General features: G+C 45.6%; 1 protein-coding gene across 2 annotated transcripts; it reads right to left on the bottom strand.

The window, feature by feature from the left end:
• Positions 1–290: 290 nt before the first annotated feature.
• Positions 291–3,051, bottom strand: LOC129053387 (testis-specific Y-encoded protein 3-like). Of its 2 annotated transcripts, XM_054545424.1 has the most exons (6): positions 2,578–3,051; positions 1,881–1,958; positions 1,641–1,752; positions 1,394–1,539; positions 1,205–1,286; positions 291–510 (listed from the first exon to the last, which is right to left on the bottom strand). In XM_054545424.1, exons 1-6 carry the CDS (start codon positions 2,929–2,931, stop codon positions 488–490), a joined length of 795 nt encoding a protein of 264 aa, XP_054401399.1. In that variant the 5' UTR covers positions 2,932–3,051; the 3' UTR covers positions 291–487. The 2 variants fall into 2 exon arrangements, with proteins under 2 accessions (XP_054401399.1, XP_054401398.1); XM_054545423.1 differs by having other exon boundaries at positions 297–1,286.
• Positions 3,052–16,923: the final 13,872 nt, after the last annotated feature.

Genomic DNA, 16,923 nt, shown 5'->3' on the forward strand with positions numbered 1-16,923 from the left:
GCTGTGGAAACCTTAACCCCTTTCCTTGAACTACTTCTGCTTCCATAGGACAAAGTAAGTTTCCAACTAAGCTGTCTTTTGCTTTGACCTCCCCAACTCTGTCCTGTAGGAAGAATCCCAACACATTCCACACCCATTCACTCCACAATTTTAGAGGCCCAGCTCCAACACAGACGGGTCAGTTCCATGAAGAAAATAAAGCATATTGATTGATCAATTCAATATGACACCCAAATCCAGGGGATAAACGTACACACACACACAGAAACAAACACACACACACACAGTCAAACATTCTTGAGAATATTTATTTGGCATTCCATACAATCCAAGTTTACCCCCTTTTCCTGTCTGATTTTTTTGTGACTGGGTCGGTTTTTCCTTTACTTCCTGGGCATAAGACCATGCTGAGTACTGACATCCTGCATACGGTAGTAACTTTTTAGGAGTTCTGCTGTTTTAAGTAAGGTCCGATGCTCCCTCACAGTCAACTCAACATCTGGGAGTCCCCTAGAGAAACACAAACGCATGTCAAAACGCATTTCTCTCAGCCATACTTTGAAATGTTTTAATTGCAGGGCCCGCTGAGAAAAGGATATCCCTTCCCCATTTGTGATCTCTTAAACTTCCTCCTACCATGGGTTACAAACTGTTCTCCGCAATACCTGCCCCATTCCCAGTACTCTCTGTGAGGGGAGTCAGCTAACAAGATGCATTGTACACTAAAAGCACACAGAAATCTGATGCGGCAATAGCTCAAGGAAATCCATCAATCTAAACAATCCTTTGCGGTCTAGGACAGGGATGACCAGGAGGCACATTCAGGGAGCCCAATCTCATGGAGTAGGTAGGATGACTGCCGCTGGGGTTGACGGCCATGGAATCAAGGGCTACAGATTGAAGTGAATGATTTTCAGCTTCACTTCTCAGTGATTCTGGAAATGGACTATGCTCCCCTGGGCTTAAGACTCACAGCTATAACCTGCCTTGCAGTGCAGTCTCTAATCTGCCTTTTTCAGCCCAATGCCATGAATGTCCTGGATTCTGTCACTCTCTCTCGTCCTCTCAAGGAATTTCTACATATAGGAAAGCAGCCTCAATTTCTACATTTCTGAAACGAGCGTCCAGGCTCCCTGAATAGGCAGGTGTGTCAACCCCCTCATAGTGGGCATCAAACAGCTCCAGTTCCAACTGAACGGCTCACCTGAAATCTCTGTTCCCTCTTCAGGTGGCTTCATCCTCTTGTAGTACGGCAGGGGATTGCGCCACAGGTCCTTACATAGGATCTGTCAGGGGAATCAATCGGCAAACGCCTCATCAGGGCTCAGACTGGTGACCCAAACAGGTGGGAACACACCAGGGTCATTGCTGATGTTTCCCAGTGAGGACCCACCTCAGCAATCCTATTAGATCCTGCGAAGTTGTGGTCAGAAAACCAGTTGAAGAAGTTAAGGCTGCTGTTGTGGTGTCTGCGGCGATAGGCCTCAACTTCATAATCTGGATGCCACTGAATTGGAGTGGAATGAGAAGCCCTGTATTCTACAGAGACAGAAAGTTTTGTGGGAAGGGGACTGGATCACGTTGGCAATGATCCACCCACCATCTTCCTTCCACTACCCATCCTGGGAGCCACCTGTCACCTGTGATGTTCACCAGATATTCCTTGGTAATCACTTTATTCTGGAAGTAGGGGTTACTCCGAAAGAACAACATGATCCTGCAGAGATGAACGGGATGCTTCACTTCTTCCACCTGTCAGGACAAGGTGGAGAAAGTTTAAATACCTTTTTGGGTGAGGTGCCAACTGTTGCTCACAGGAACCAATTATTTCCCTTACCCTCCCCCACTAAACCCTCTAGCCTCAGTCTTGCTGTCCTCACCTCCAAGTTGATCATGTAGCTCAGCATGTCTTCATCTTGGTCAGTGATCAGGGCTGACATCTGGGGGTGGTTTGCAATCTGATTTAGGTCAAAGAGCCTTTACATTTACATACGGTGGAAGGAGAAGCTAGGAGCAACAGGGAAGAAGGCCTAAGAGCACCCAGAGGCTGGGGTAGGGGATTTCTCAGATCTGCTTCCACGTATATGACCTCCTTTCGCCTCCCCCTACCCCTAAAATAAGGCCCCTTGGCTTCACAGAGGGTGTATAATTCTGAGGCTGACTGCACTGACATGCGGAGGTGCGATTTGCAGAGACTTGCTGGTGTCTGAGGAGTGGCAGAATCTGCTTATAGCCGAAGACGCCCAGTCCCAGATCGGACTAGAAAGGGGGAGCAATCACACTGCCTTAAAAATAGCTTGATGCACACAAAAACCTATTCTGGTCTGAACTCGCTTCTGTTCTTCAAAAACATGCCCCAAACGTCTGCTGCTCGGCATCACCAAGGGTTTCTCTGCCGCACGCAGGAAAATAGTACCCACGCCTGCTGCAGTTTTCCCTAGCCACATTTGTCCGGGGCAACTCACCTTTGTTCCCCAAAGGTGGCGTCACATCGATGCCAAGCTGCCCATAAGTTACTTACACTTCCCCGAGAGCACCTCTCCACCAGAAAGGCAGAAGAAACACTGAGAAGGATACAACATTGGCCCAGAAGCCAGGGACGCTCTGGATGACCGCGCCTCTGCAGTCTAGGTGGGCCTTGCGCCTCCGCTCCATCTTTTCCCTCTGCCGAGAAAAGGCCTTCCTGGCTTGGGCATTAACCGGCCCCAGCTCCACCTGAACGGCCAGCAGCTCCTCCAGTGCAGACTCTGGGGTCATGGGCCCAGGGCCAGGCTGTGCCCGCTGGGCCTCCTCCTGCGGCTCCACGAGGCCCTCCTCCTGGGCCACCACCTCCACCTCCGCCATTATGTCATCCAACACCAGCACCGCCTCCTCCCCCAAAGCCACCTGCTCACTCTCCACCCCGGCCGCCCCCTCCTGTACAGCCTCCATCCTGAAGACGGTGCCCTCCTCCGCACTCCCACTGAGCAAGGCCTATGCTGCCCGAACCGAGCCACACGAACCCGGCCGCAGCCTTTATTGCACCCAGTGGGTCAGCGGGCCCTCAGTGCGCATGCGCGGGGCTCCCGGGCGCCCCCTAATGGACTGCGCGGGAAGAGCGCAGGGAGCCGCGCTGCGACCGCCTTCCTCCCATGCTGGCCAATGAATGGGAGGGCGGTGGGCGTCTCCCTGGGCGGCACAGCCACTGGTGGGCCTGCATCTCCAACTCCCCCTAACGCCAACTCCTCTCCCCAAACCTCCTCCGAGAAGCCCTTGGAGCTTGTGCCCGGTAGCTCGGCATCCTGGGACAGACGGGCTGCGTGGCATTTGGAATTGTGGGCACGGCAGCCCTGTGTCCTGACATCCTGAGTGTGGCAAGCCATGAAAATCTCTATGTGTCATGAACACATGAAACATCTCTCTTCGTTAGGCAGGCCAGCTGGATGGTACGGAAGCAATACTGCAGATCCAGAGAACTCTCTCTGGTTGCTGGGGCCAGGTTGACAGGGGCGGCCTAGGGGAAGTGAGTCGGGCCGGGCACGTGGGAGGAAAGTCGCCTCCTTGTGCTAAGGTGAAATTGATCTGTTGTAGAGGCCAGAACCCCGGCACACACTATCGCAGGTCGAGGCAAATACAGGCTCTGCGTACCATGCTTCCTCCCTGAGGATGCTGCAGTCCAAGGAGCATTCCAAAGGGCCTCTTGTCCTATGCCCTGGGCACACCAGAGGCCGGCCGCCAGGGTTGGCCATTGATGACTTGCGCGCACGGTGTTTTGCAATGCCTTGCCGACCCAGAGGCTCCCGCACCCGCTGCAGTGGCTGCGGTGCCTGCTGGTGGTGCTCTGCAGGCCCAGGGCCTGGGCCTCTGGCTCCTGAGCTCCTGTGCACAGTTGAGCCTGCGGGGGAGCCGAGCCCTGTGGCCATTGCAGGATCTGCGGGTCCAGCGGAGCTCCTCAGGAAACCTGGGTCCACGTGGGTGTGGGACTAGGTTCTCAGCAGGGCGATGCCCGTGGGTTTTTAGGGAGGGTGTCTGTGGGGGATCGGTCCCCAAGAGCCTAGGGGTGCGGAGGTTGGGCTGGGCTGCGCAGGCCGGGATCTGTGGGAGCACACAGGACGGCACCGTGTTCAGGCTGGAGGCTCTGCTGTTGAGGACGGCCGGAGTACAGAGCAAGGAGGCGGCCTTGGAAGAGGAGGCGGTGCTGATGGTGGAAGACATAATGGCTGAGGTGGAGGTGGTGGTTGAGGAGGAGACCGACGTGATGTGGCAGAAGGAGGGCCAGCGGGCACAGCCTGGCCCTGGACCAAGAACACCTGTGCCGTCAATGGACTCGCTGGAGGTCCTTCACTTGGAGCTGGGCTCCGTGAGTGCCCCAGGCCACAGGGCATCTCCGCCTTTTGGGCCAGAGCCATATCCTTGCAGCTTGCTTGTAGCAGCCCTGGGAACACGTGGTAGGCAAGGGGAGCCAAGCACAGCACTCACAAGGGAGAATCGCGGCGCCAAGGTCCCTTCCCGCGCAGCAGAAAGTCGAAGGGCACGTTTCCCTGGGAACGTCCCTGGAGGACGGGCAGTCTCTTTGCCATTGCCAGCCATTCAACCACCCCATGCTCTCGGTGCCCGTTTCCAACAGGCTCAGCCCAGAAACACAAGGTGCTTAAGACGGGTTCGCGGTGCATGGGGCTGCCGACCACCTCAAGGCAGGCACCAGCTCCCCAGATAGGCTTTCTTCCCCCTGCCGGCGCCGAACCCAAAGGGGTGTAGGCCTTGAGTCTATATAACCTCCTTTGCACCCACGCAATTCCCATGGGGAGCGCCAGGCACAACTCTGCCGCCGTTTCTTACTACAGGACTTCCCTCAAGTGGGCAGGCCCACCCCTCAGGGAGACTAGGATGAGAAGACAGCACACACCCGGACATCAGCAGAGCAGGTCCGGCACTCAGCACACAAAGGCCTCCTGCAGCTCATGAACCCGGAGAAGCAGCCGCCTCACACCACCCCGTGCCACCCCGCCCCTCCGCTCCTCAGCTGCAACCACCTGCCCACTTCTTCTTCCTCTCCGCTCTTGTCAGCCCAGGCCGTCTTGGCCGGGGTCCACCCACTCCACAAACCACCATAGCTGTGCCGTTGCCTCCTCGCCAGACAGAGACACAGGACCAACAACGGACGGTGACAGGCCAAATCTCTGGGAGATAGCCCTGCTCCACAGTCTCTGTGCTCTTGCAAAACTGCAGGGCGTCACGAGACTTGCCCACCCAATCATCTGGAGGCTTCCTGACCAGAGGTAGGTTGTTTGGCACACGAGATGTCGGCCTGGGCCGGAAACCATGATGAAGTCCTGCTTTGCTACATGATGGATTTGTAGGTCAGGCTGGGGAGCCTGGGTCGGTGGGAGGGGTCCAGTTTCTGAGTCAGTCTGTGGTCCCCCTGGGGACCAGGGTTGTCTCAGTGGGAGAACTGGAAAGTGGAAACTCGTGGTTCACTACAGCCCAGCTAGATAAGATGGTCGTATTGAATCCATTCTCTTTCTCCTTGATCAGGCAGGTGGAGGACCTCAGCGATCCCGGTTACCGGCGGCGGGATGAAGATTTCATGTCGTCACAATCTCTATTTCGACAGTGAAGTCATCATTAAGGAGTACTGTGTTGGCATCCTCGGTAAGGAATGCCTCCCAGCATGGTAGGGCAGCTGGTGTGTGGGAGGTGAGGTCTGGCATGAACCTTCCTGACTCCTCTCCCTGCAGGGTACAGAGTGTCTCATTCCACTGCAGTCCCGTGGTTCTGGGATCATGAAGGTCAAGCCTGCAGCTGCAGGCAGTACACCTCCTACCTGACCTTATCATATTGGAAGACACAACGGCTGAGCTTATCATATGAAAGACATCATGGCTGAGGTGGAGGTGGAGGTTGTTTGGCTGAATAAGACTGCCCGGGTTTTGGCAGGATTGCTGAGGTGGGGTTCGCCGTGGGGCATCCTGGGAAAGGACTTCGCTGGTCATTCCTTGGTCTCCGGGGAACTGGCTTTAAGCTGTGACCTGAACTCCCCTGGACCTGCTTCTGCAGTCCCCTAGATCATCAGCCAGGGCCTATGGCTCAATGCTTTGCAGTTCTATCCCATGGAGGGAAGGACAGCATTAGAGACAGAACAGAGAGGAGGCCAGGCGAGCAACCAAGGATTGGCAACTCAGAGGCCTTTGAGTCCTGGATCTGTGCCCCTCATGGAGAACCCAAGGATCATGGAGGAGACTGCAGTGAGCAATCCCAGGCAATCCATGGTTTGGGGGAGAAAGGCCCATCAGGAAATTATAACACCCACATGTCAGGATTGGGGAACGTTAAGCCACTAGGATGCATATGTGGCTAAAGTCAGTGGGTGAGAAGCAGGGCTTAAGGGATAGCTGTCTCATCATCACTTGCCAGCTCCATGCCCTGCCCTAAGATCTGCTACCACCTGGGGCTCATTTTGAGCTCAACCAGGGCCCTCTCCCTCTCCACGCAGATGTCCACCTGAGGCCCACCTAGGTCTATGCCGTTTTAGAATGTTTCTCCCAGGACTGTCTTGTTCTGTTTCCATGACCCTGGGCTGCCCTGACATGTGTTATCGTCTCTGACATCCTCCCTCCCAGTGCCCTGCCTTCCCATACAAGATAGTCCACCTCACAGGGAATCTGGAGGACCACACTGGGATCCAGTGTGCGGAAATGTTCTATTTTCTTCATGGACAGGTATTTTGGAGCTTCCTCAGGAGCTGGGAATGTGAAGAGATCGCAAAATGGTTGGGGACCTTCAGTGTGTGTCCAGGGAGGGAACCTGGCTGGCAAATAAGGGCCACCTGAGTAATGGTATGGAAATCCAGTGTCAGTTATCTCCTTAAAGACCTGCTTTGTTACATCACCTACTATTAATATAAAAGTTAATTTCTTACAATAATGAAAAAACAAATTTCAGTATGAAGAAATATAATTTATTGATAATTGTATGGAAGAACTCCTGACTGATCCATTTTCCATTGTAGTTCTTATGCGAGACTTGAGGTGTTTAGCAAGTTTTAACATACAGACAAAAGACTGGGAGAATATGTTCACTAATCCTTGGCAGAATTAAAAAAAATAATAAGATATCAGTATAGACAGATTTTCAACGAAGCTAGATTTGTTATTTGATTTTCATCTTAATGTTACATTATTTCTATTTGTAGTTCTAAAATACTCTTTCTTCTTTGAAATGACAGATGTATATGGTGGGATGTGTCAAGTGCCCTTGGTCCGATTAAATGAAACAATCATTGTTCTTTTGGAAACTGGAGTAGGGCTCACGTGTCAAGCTAGACTACAAAGTAGGCAGCATGCGGTTTGAGGAACAAGATCTTCTAGTGCCCGAGCTCTTTCTTCCTCTATGTACTCTATATCCTTATTTTGCTTTGCAGTTTACAATGTCATGTTGTTCCCTACTCCCTTCTTTCCCAAATAGAAACCAACTTTGAAAAACAATCAGCTTTCAGACATTTATCCAACTCACAGGCAAAGTGAGAGTGAACTGTAGGTGCTAGAAACCGCAATCCACTGCTGTCAATTTTATTTTCTCATGTACGTTAATCTCTCCCTCTCTACCACCTCAGTATACATATACAGCTGTGATCTAAATTCTTAGATTGCTTTTATAAATTAGAATTTTTCCCGTTGTTTACTCCCCTGACACCTACCCCTTCATTACTTTTCTCCACTAAGCACGCTGTACCCACTTCCCTCATTTCTTCCCACTGGCTTTTCAGTTCAGTTCAATTGGGTTTTGGTCTCATTCCACTGGAACTACTTTTATCAAGGACAGCATTCCCATCTGTACTATTAAAACCACTGGTTACTTTACCATTTTCCTCTTACTCAAATTCTCAGCTTTATTCTGCACATTAGCAACTCTCTGTTCTTCAAACACAGAGCTAGGCCAAAATTCTCCTATTTTAGAGGGTTGGCAGCTGTTTTTTTCCCTCTTTATCAATGGCTGCTCTTTCAGATATATCACATAAGACTTCCCTGGAGAAAGCTTCACTTAGTGCCCAATGTACAGTAGTTCTGTCTGTTATACCAACCGTCACTACTATCTGTTACTCTCTTTCCGCGTCCCAAAATTTCCTTCACAACATTTACGACTGCTTGTGTCTTTTATTTATTATCTGTCTCTCCCTCTATGTAAAGCTTCATGAAGTTGGGGACCATTAACCCCATATTCATTGCTGTACCTCCAGAACCCAGCACAGTGCTTTTTGCATAGTAATAAACATGCATGCAATATTTATTATTCAATGAGTAATACACCTTAATAATCTTGAATAATGATAAAGATTAATAATAATCTAGAATCTTAATAAAGTTGCATTGAATAATTTGATGGATAGATGAATGGCAAGAATCCCACAATATTTTTTACTAGCCTCAATTTGAAAACTCATGCCAAGACTTGTGGACTTTATCTTTACAATGATTCTTGCACCTGTCTCTTTCTTCCAGTCCTTGCTTCAACTTTCTTTACCCAGGCCACCATCATATGTTAGTTTAAGCATTTAATAAAACTCAGAACTCACCTTCTGTCTTCTCTTGCTGATCTTCAACCCATCCTATATATTGCAGTTAGTCTTATAACCTTTGTGAAACTCTGATATTATTTTCCTATGAAAAAACAACAACAGCAACAAAAACTTGCCTTTGTGTAGACAGTTTGTTCTAAACTTTCTATCCTGGCATTTATGGGCCTTGAAGACCTGGCTGTAACTGATACAAGCTCTAAATGATCATAATGTCCCACGTATTTGTCTAGCTCTTTTTTGTGTGTACTTCTCTTTTGAAAGATTTATGACTCAAAGTTGTGTTATTACAACATTTAATAGAATGAGAACATGATGAGGGCAGAAACATGGTATGTTTTCCAATCTCAATATTTACAGCACTCTATGCATATTTACTGAAAAATCATTGTGTGCCCCAATTCTTGACGCTCTATGTTCAGTATCAAATAGAATATAGAATATAAAAATGATCAATTGCAAACCCTATATAGTGTTCGCGTGTAACTAAAAATACCGAATTCTGTACATTTTGTTTAAGGCAATGGATATGACTTATTATCTGTGCTACTCTTAAATATTGTTGTGCAACTGGTGCCTGCAGTTTCCTGAGCCAAAAGACGAAAAGTTTCGTCCTTAGAAATTTTTCGACTAAAAACTCCTCCAAATAATAAGAAAACACTTAGCAAAAAAAAAAAAAAAAAAAAGGTATTGCTGCATGTGGTCTTTTCCCCAGAAAGATATGCAAGATATGAAGGGAACAATAGGATCAGGAAGTGTACTCAGAAGATGAAACTGTATAATGTGAAAAAACCCACTCTGAACAGTTCTGGCACAGGCTATCTGCCTGCAGGCCCTGGTATTGACCCTTAAGCATGCTGTTCAGAATTCCATTATAGAGGAATTAAGGTGGCCAAGAATATATGTTTGTGTGCGTGTTTGTATGTGTGTGTGTGTCTGTGTGTGTGTATGAGGGAGTTTCACTCTTTCTTATATATGTATATATGAGTGTGTGTATACATATACATGCATATGTGTATACACACACACACACACACACACACACACACACACACACACACACCCCTACGTACAAGAGACAGAACCTCACTTTCTTGCCCAGACTGGACTGGAGTGCAGAAGCTCAATCTCTGCGCACTGCAGCTTCATCCTCCTGAGCTCAAGTGATCCTCCTGAACAATCCTCTCACCTTAGCTTCTTCAGTAGCTGGGAACACAGGCACACACCTCCAGTCCTGGCTAATTTTTTGTATCTTTTGTAGAGACAGGGTTTCACCATATTTTCAAGCTAGTCTCCAACTCCTCAGTTCAAGTGGTCCACCCACCTCGGCCTCCCAAAGTCATGGGATCACAGACTTGAGCCACTGTGCCCGAGAACATATATTTCTAAATATTTCAAAATATTAATTTTGGCTGGGTGCGGTGGCTCACACTTGTAATCCCAGCACGTTGGGAGTCCAAGGTGGGTGGTTCAGGAAGTCAGGAGTTCAAGACCAGCCTGGCCAATGCAGTGAAACCACGTCCCTACTGAAAATATAAAAATTACTTAGGTGTTTTGGTGGGTGCCTGCAATCCCAGCTACATGGGAGGCTGAAGCAGGAGAATCCCTTGAACCCAGGAGTCGGAGGTTTCAGTGAGCTGAGTTCGCAGCAGTGCGCTCCAGTATGGACTACCGAGCTAGACTCCATTTCATAATACTAATAATAGTAATAACAATAATAATTGTTACTTGTATCATTCTGCATGAGAACAGTGTAATACAATTAAGAGCAGATGAGTACATAGGAACTTACTTTCATGGAATATTGTTCTTAACATAGTTGTTCTCAATTTTCAATGCACATAATTTTTCCTTCATGAATCTATAAGCTTGAGGTTTGAACACTCCACACTCAACACCTGTAGGGAATGCAAGTGAAAGCCTGCAGTCAGAATGTTACATCCTATTCCATGGGTACTAGCTGTTCCAGTGACATTTGTTAACATTTAGAAAAGGGTTGACATGATGTGCATAATTTTAATCAATCCTGGTGTTGTCTCTGAGTAAACAAAGTGCATGAGTGACATTGGAGATACTTCATGCTTTATCCCTGGATATATACTTATCTTCTAGTTTCATTTTTGTGTGTTTATTTTTGAGGTAGAGTTTCGCTCTTGTTGCCCAGGCTGGAGTGCCATGGCGCGATCTCAGCTCACCGCAAACTCCACCTCCTGGATTCAAGCGATTCTCCTGCCTCAGCCTCCCAAGTAGCTGGGATTACAGGCACTGGCCATCGTGCTGGGCTTATTTTGTACTTTTTTTTTTTTTTTTTTTTAGTAGAGATGGGATTTCTCCCAGTTGGTCAGGCTGATCTTGAAATCCCAACTCCTAGTGATCTGCCCACTTCAGCCTCCAAAATTGCTGGGATTATATGCAGAAGCTACCGCTCCCGGCCTTTCTAAATTTTTTATTTATTTATTTATTTATTTATTTATTTATTTATTTATTTTGAGATGGAGTTTCAATCTTTCTTCCAGGCTGGTGTTTAATGGTTAAGTGGTGCGATGTCAGATCACTGCAACCTCTGCCATTCAGGTTTAACCGATTCTGCTGCCTCAGCCTCCTGAGTAGCTACGATTACAGTCACCCCCACACCATGCGTGGATAATGTTTGTATTTTCATTAGAGATGGGCTTTTGCCATTTTACCCAGGGTGGTCTTCAAATTCTGACTTTAGGTGATCTGCCCGCCAGTGCCTCCCAAAATGTAGGATTGCAGGCGTGAGCCACCGTGCCTGGCCTTCTGTTTTCATCTTACGCCATGATTGGTTCGTCTTCCAGCTATGCTCCAGTCACCCTGAATTATGTTATACTCACTTTGATTCCAATAATGTACGAGCTTTTTTGTGTCCAGGCTCTCGCACAGGGCATTTCCTGTGTTTGGATTCCCCTTCCCATCTTGTCTGCCTTAAATACTACTACTCATTCTACTCTATCCAGAGCACTTGATGGTGCACATTCTGAGTTTCTAAGTAAAATATAGATGTATGTTACATAGATTTTTATGGAAAGAATCATCATAGATTTCCTCACCTTTAAAAAGTGTCTGTGACCCCATAAATATTAAGATTCATTTGTTTCTGCCCATAATCAAACGTGAAACAGTAAAAGCATACACTGAGACCTCCTCATTTCCAACTGACCCAAACAAATTATCTGTCACAGATATTCTGTCCCTTTTCTCAGTTTTTATAGCACTTTATGTCTTTTTTTTCTTGAAACAGAGTCTCACTCTGTTGCCTATGCTGGAGTATAGTGGCATGATCTCCGTTCACTGCAACCTCCGTCTCCCGGGTTCAAGCAATTGTCCTGCCTCAGCCTCCCAAGAAGTTGGGACTACAGGTGTGTGCCACCAAGGCTGGCTAATTTTTTGTAGAGACAGGGTTTTACCTTGTTAGTCAGGATGGCCTCAATCTCCGGACCTCATGATCCTCCCTCCTTGCCCTCCCAAAGTGCTGGTGAGCCACTGCGCATGAACTACTTATCTCTCTTTTTACATCATTTCTATTTGTCTCCCTTTGGACTCAGCTATCACTGAAGGCAGAAACAATGTCTTATTCACCTTTGATCACAGAACTTAGCACAAATGGATTCATTTTAGCTGGGAGAATGTTGAAGCTTAAATCAATGTGCCTGGAATTTAAAATTAGCAATTTTCATATGCTAAAATTCTGGAGGATACAGTGCTTGCATCTTCTAACTATTACCCATACATTTAAAATTTTGACAGTCATTGCCCATCTTCAGGTTGTAATGTGAATACCAAGAAATACAACATTTCTGCTTAATAAAATATGACAACCTTCAGGTATGATAGGTTAACACAGACAGAATCAGTGTGATGGTATCTGCTTCTCCAAGATAATTTTTTCCAATTATTTTATTTATATGAATTATAGAAGTGAAATAAATAAGTAAAACAAAGGGGGATAAATTGTTGGCAAATAATTAAAAAGTCTCAGAACATAAGGATGCTTATTTACAGATTAAAAGGCGAACACCTAGCAAAATAGCATGAAAATCGATGAAAGCAGACTCGTGACAAGATACATCAATGTACAATTTGAGAACACTGAGAACAAAGAGAAAATGGTGTAAGTTTCCAGAGAGGTAAAAATAGGTCACGAACAAAGGATGAGGAACCAGATGATTTAGAAATTTTCAACACTGGCCAGGCATGGTGGCTCATGCATGTAATCCCAGCACTGTGGGAGGCCAAGGCGCAGTTTGGGAGGCCGAGGTGCACTTTGGGAGGCCAAGGCAGGCGAATGACCTGATGTCAGGAGTTTGAGACCAGCCTGACCAACATGGAGAAACCCCATCTCTACTAAAAACACAGAATTGTCCAGGCATGGTGGCGCCTACCTGTAATCCCAGCTACTGGGGAGGCTGAGGCAGGAGAATCACTTCAATCCAGGAGGTGCAGGTTGCGATGAGCTCAGATCCTGCCATTGTACTCCAGCCTGTGCAACAGGAGCGAAACTCCACGTCAAATTAAAAAAAAAAAAAAAAATCTCAACACTACCGCTATAAAGCAGAAGGCAATGGATTATGGAGTTCTGATTTGAAAATTCTAAAAGAAACTGATTTCTGACATATGTTTTTATTTCCAAATAGACTAAAATCAAATGTACAAGGAGAAAACATAACATTTTTCAGACATATGAGAACTCGAAAATTTTGTCTCCAGGTGAACCTTTCCTCAAGAAATTACTAGAGATTTTTTCCTACCAAAAAGAAGAAGTAAACCAAGAAAGATAAAGATGTGAAATGCAGAAAACAGGACACACAAGAAAAGAGAAAGATAAATTCTTAAAAGGGTAGTGAATGTAAGTCCTAGAATGAGACAATTGAAACAGGCCTGGAGGGCAACCAGTCAAGACTGTCGTAGGGAAGCAGGCTATAAGAGAGTGTTCTTCAAGGTGGGAGCATTTATACAGCAATTGATGTGAATAAAAGTCTTGATATGAGATTTAAAAAACTACTAAAGAATTTTCAATTGAGTTAACACAAGTTGAAATAAAATTAAGTGGAAATTGAACAACAAAATTAAAACCACTATTTCTCAGCAATCCATGGATTATCATAATAGGAATTTAAATGTACTTAGAACTTCACGATACTGCAAATATTACAGATTAAATTTGTGAGTAGCAGGAAAAGTGACATTACAATAGGAGTTTAAAGAGAAATGTTTCTACAACAACTTGAAAATTAATGTACTAGATATTTAAATAAAGAACTTTTCTTCTGTTCACCTTTGTTTCTCACAGGGTACACTCGCTGTGTAGCCCAGGCAGGAGTGCAGTGGCATCATCTCCATTCACCACATCCTCTGCCTCCCAGGTTCCCCCTCTCGACTAGCTGGGATTACAAGCATTCGTCACCATGCCCAGCTAATGTTTTGTATTTTTAGTAGAGGCCAGGCTTCACCATGTTGGCCAGACTGGTCTCCAACTGCTGATCTCAGGTGATCTGCCCGTCTCAGCCTTCCAAAGTCCAAAGTGCTGGGAATACAGGCGTTAGCCATCGTGCCCAGCCAACTACAGTACTTTTTACCTAAGCGACTGGACGAGTGGAGTTGCTTTGTTTTTTTTCTTTTTTGACACATGGTCTCGCTGTGTCATCCAGGCTGGAGTGCAGTAGTCTGATCTTAGCTTACTACAACCTCTGCCTCCCAGGTTCAGGCGGTTCTCCTGCCTCAGCATCCCAAGTAGCTCGACCACAGGAATGTGCCACTAGGCCTGGCTACTTCTTCTATTTTTGGTAGAGACAGGTTTTTGCCATGTTGCCTAGGCTGGTGTCGAACTCCTGACCTCAAGTGACCCACCAACCTCGGCTTCCCAAAATGTGGAAATTACAGGCGAGAGCCACCACGCCCGGCCTGGACTTGCGGTTTTTTGACATAAAAAGAAAGCTGTGGAGGAAAAAGCTTGGTTTGTGGGGGCACCTGAGGTCAGTTTGGTTCAAAGGTTTGGGATACCTATTATCTACTGGCAGTGATGGTATGTTGTTAATGTACAATATGTTCATGCACATAGCATATGTATATGCTCATCAGATGTTTTCAGGTAAAACAAATAGTCATTCCAGTAGTTTGAGCCATTACAGCAATTTCCACCAGGGGATTTCACAGTCGAATTCCAGTTGTGGGCAACAGTGATTAACATAATGGTTATTAATGAGAAGAGATTTTGAGACGTCCAGCCATGTTGAGATGTCAAGGCCTTGAAGGGATGGGTTTGGCATATTATGAAGAAAGAGTGCATTGGACTGGATACTAAGAAACACATTGAATTGTTTTTCTTGCCTCTATAACATGAAAGGACAATTAGAGATATAGAAACAATGGAACATTTCACAGCATGGCTTGACATTTCACTGAACTTTTATCCTTTTAAGCATATACAAAGTTTGTGGATCACACCCTGAGAGCTGAATTAGAGTGAGAATTAACTTCCCGGTTGCCAAAGGAGAACAAGGAGAATGAAGGTGTCCGCAGTTAACAGTATTGGATTAATTGAAATGAAGGTTGACAGACTTTTTTGGCTTTCCAACAAATTGAGTAAAGAAAAGGTAACTGCTTTTCTAATTTCACACATACACAATAGTGGATAAATTAAAAATTACACAACCCATATATTACGGGTATCTCCTAGAAATGTATATGTACATGGGCAAACTCACAGTGTGCACATACGTGTCTATAGCTAAATAAATACAAACCCATTGACCAACAGTTAGCAAGTTAGAAATTATTCTTCCATTTCACCATTGCCTTTCCCAGAATTTTGTCACAAATATGATTTTTCCACATATTTGACGCCTACTCTCTGGAGGGATGTCATGTATACACACAGTAAAGCTGTGAGATATCACAATGTTAGTGTCAGAGAAAACAATAACACCGGTTTTATAAAAGAGTAATTGTGAGGAGAAAGTTATACTTCACATTACTACAAATACACAAGTAGGATTTCATTAAAAGCTGAAATCAGTCAATATAATTTGTTTTTAATGTTTTATTTAAAATACTTAATTTCAACAGGATTACTCAAGGAAAATAACGGTAGTCGTAATAAATAATGAGGAAGAATTCCCTCTAATTGTTGATTATTTAAAATGTGAGTAAAATACTAAAAGACACTGTATAATGTAGTTTCATGAAGCATTCTTTATGGTTTACATAAAATTAATAGTCTCAATGGAATATTTGGAGACTGTGAACATTCCATATATCAATTTATTGTACTTTCACTTTATTACTTACTTGCGTATCATCACTGATGGAAATAAAAATGTGTATATTTACACATATGAAAAACGTGGATTTTTGTTTGTTTTCTAGTCAGAGAAAGTTACCAATAATTTTGTCTATATAGGAAACTTTTTGCAAACCCAAATTCTGAACTTTCTTTTCTTTTGAAGATTCTTATTTCAGTCTAGGTATGAAAAGGAATTGGCTGTGATCATTCTTTGATTTCACTGTTATTTGTGAGTTTCTGATACAGAGTTAGGAATGTACAGACTTTAAAACTTGCTTTCTTTTTCTTCGTCTCCCTTTGGACCTGTATATGTGATTTCTGCAGTAATGTGCACCATTATCTCACATATGGTTGCTGAAAGATACAAGCATAAATAGAATTCTTAGTTTCACTGAATCTTGGGGAACAGACAAGTAAAACTGAAAGATAATTATGGTATGAATGTAAGTAAGCAGTTTATCACAGAGGTACAATAAGGGTGAAAATCTATTTAAAAATACATGCCTCATCCAAAACATGAGGTAGTAAAAATGAAACATTTAAGTTGGCATGAAGAACAGTTTAAAAGTTGTGATTATTTCCGGTGAGAGCAAGTAGCTGAAACATCATGAGGAAGTCCTTCAAAGCTACATGTTGGATTGCTGGTCAGGATGGTAAGCCCGGGTCTGGGGAAGGGTTCTAAGATCCAGGTCAGTTTGAGGTGCTCCTGGAGCTCAGGGGTGTCTCAGTCGGGGAGCTAGGAAGGGGAAACGCATGCTTCACCCCAGCTAGAAGGCCACCTCAGCCCACCTAGATGAAATTGTCCCTTGGCTGTCCTCTTTCTCCTTCTTGGACAGGCAGGAGGAGGAACTCACTCATCATGAGTACAACTGGCAGGAAGAAGTTTGCCTGTCATCACAACATTTACTTTGGCAACGAAGTGCTCACTAAGGAGTATTGCGTTGGCATCCTCAATGAGGAGTGCCTCCTGGTATGGTAGAGGGGGTAGTACCTGGGAAGCTCGGCCTGGCGTTAGCCTTCCTGACTCCTCTCCCTCCAGGATACAGGGCGACTGGCTCCACTGCAGTCA

The sequence above is a fragment of the Pongo abelii genome, chromosome Y (assembly GCF_028885655.2).
Source record: "Pongo abelii isolate AG06213 chromosome Y, NHGRI_mPonAbe1-v2.0_pri, whole genome shotgun sequence".
Taxonomy (NCBI): Eukaryota; Metazoa; Chordata; class Mammalia; order Primates; family Hominidae; genus Pongo; species Pongo abelii.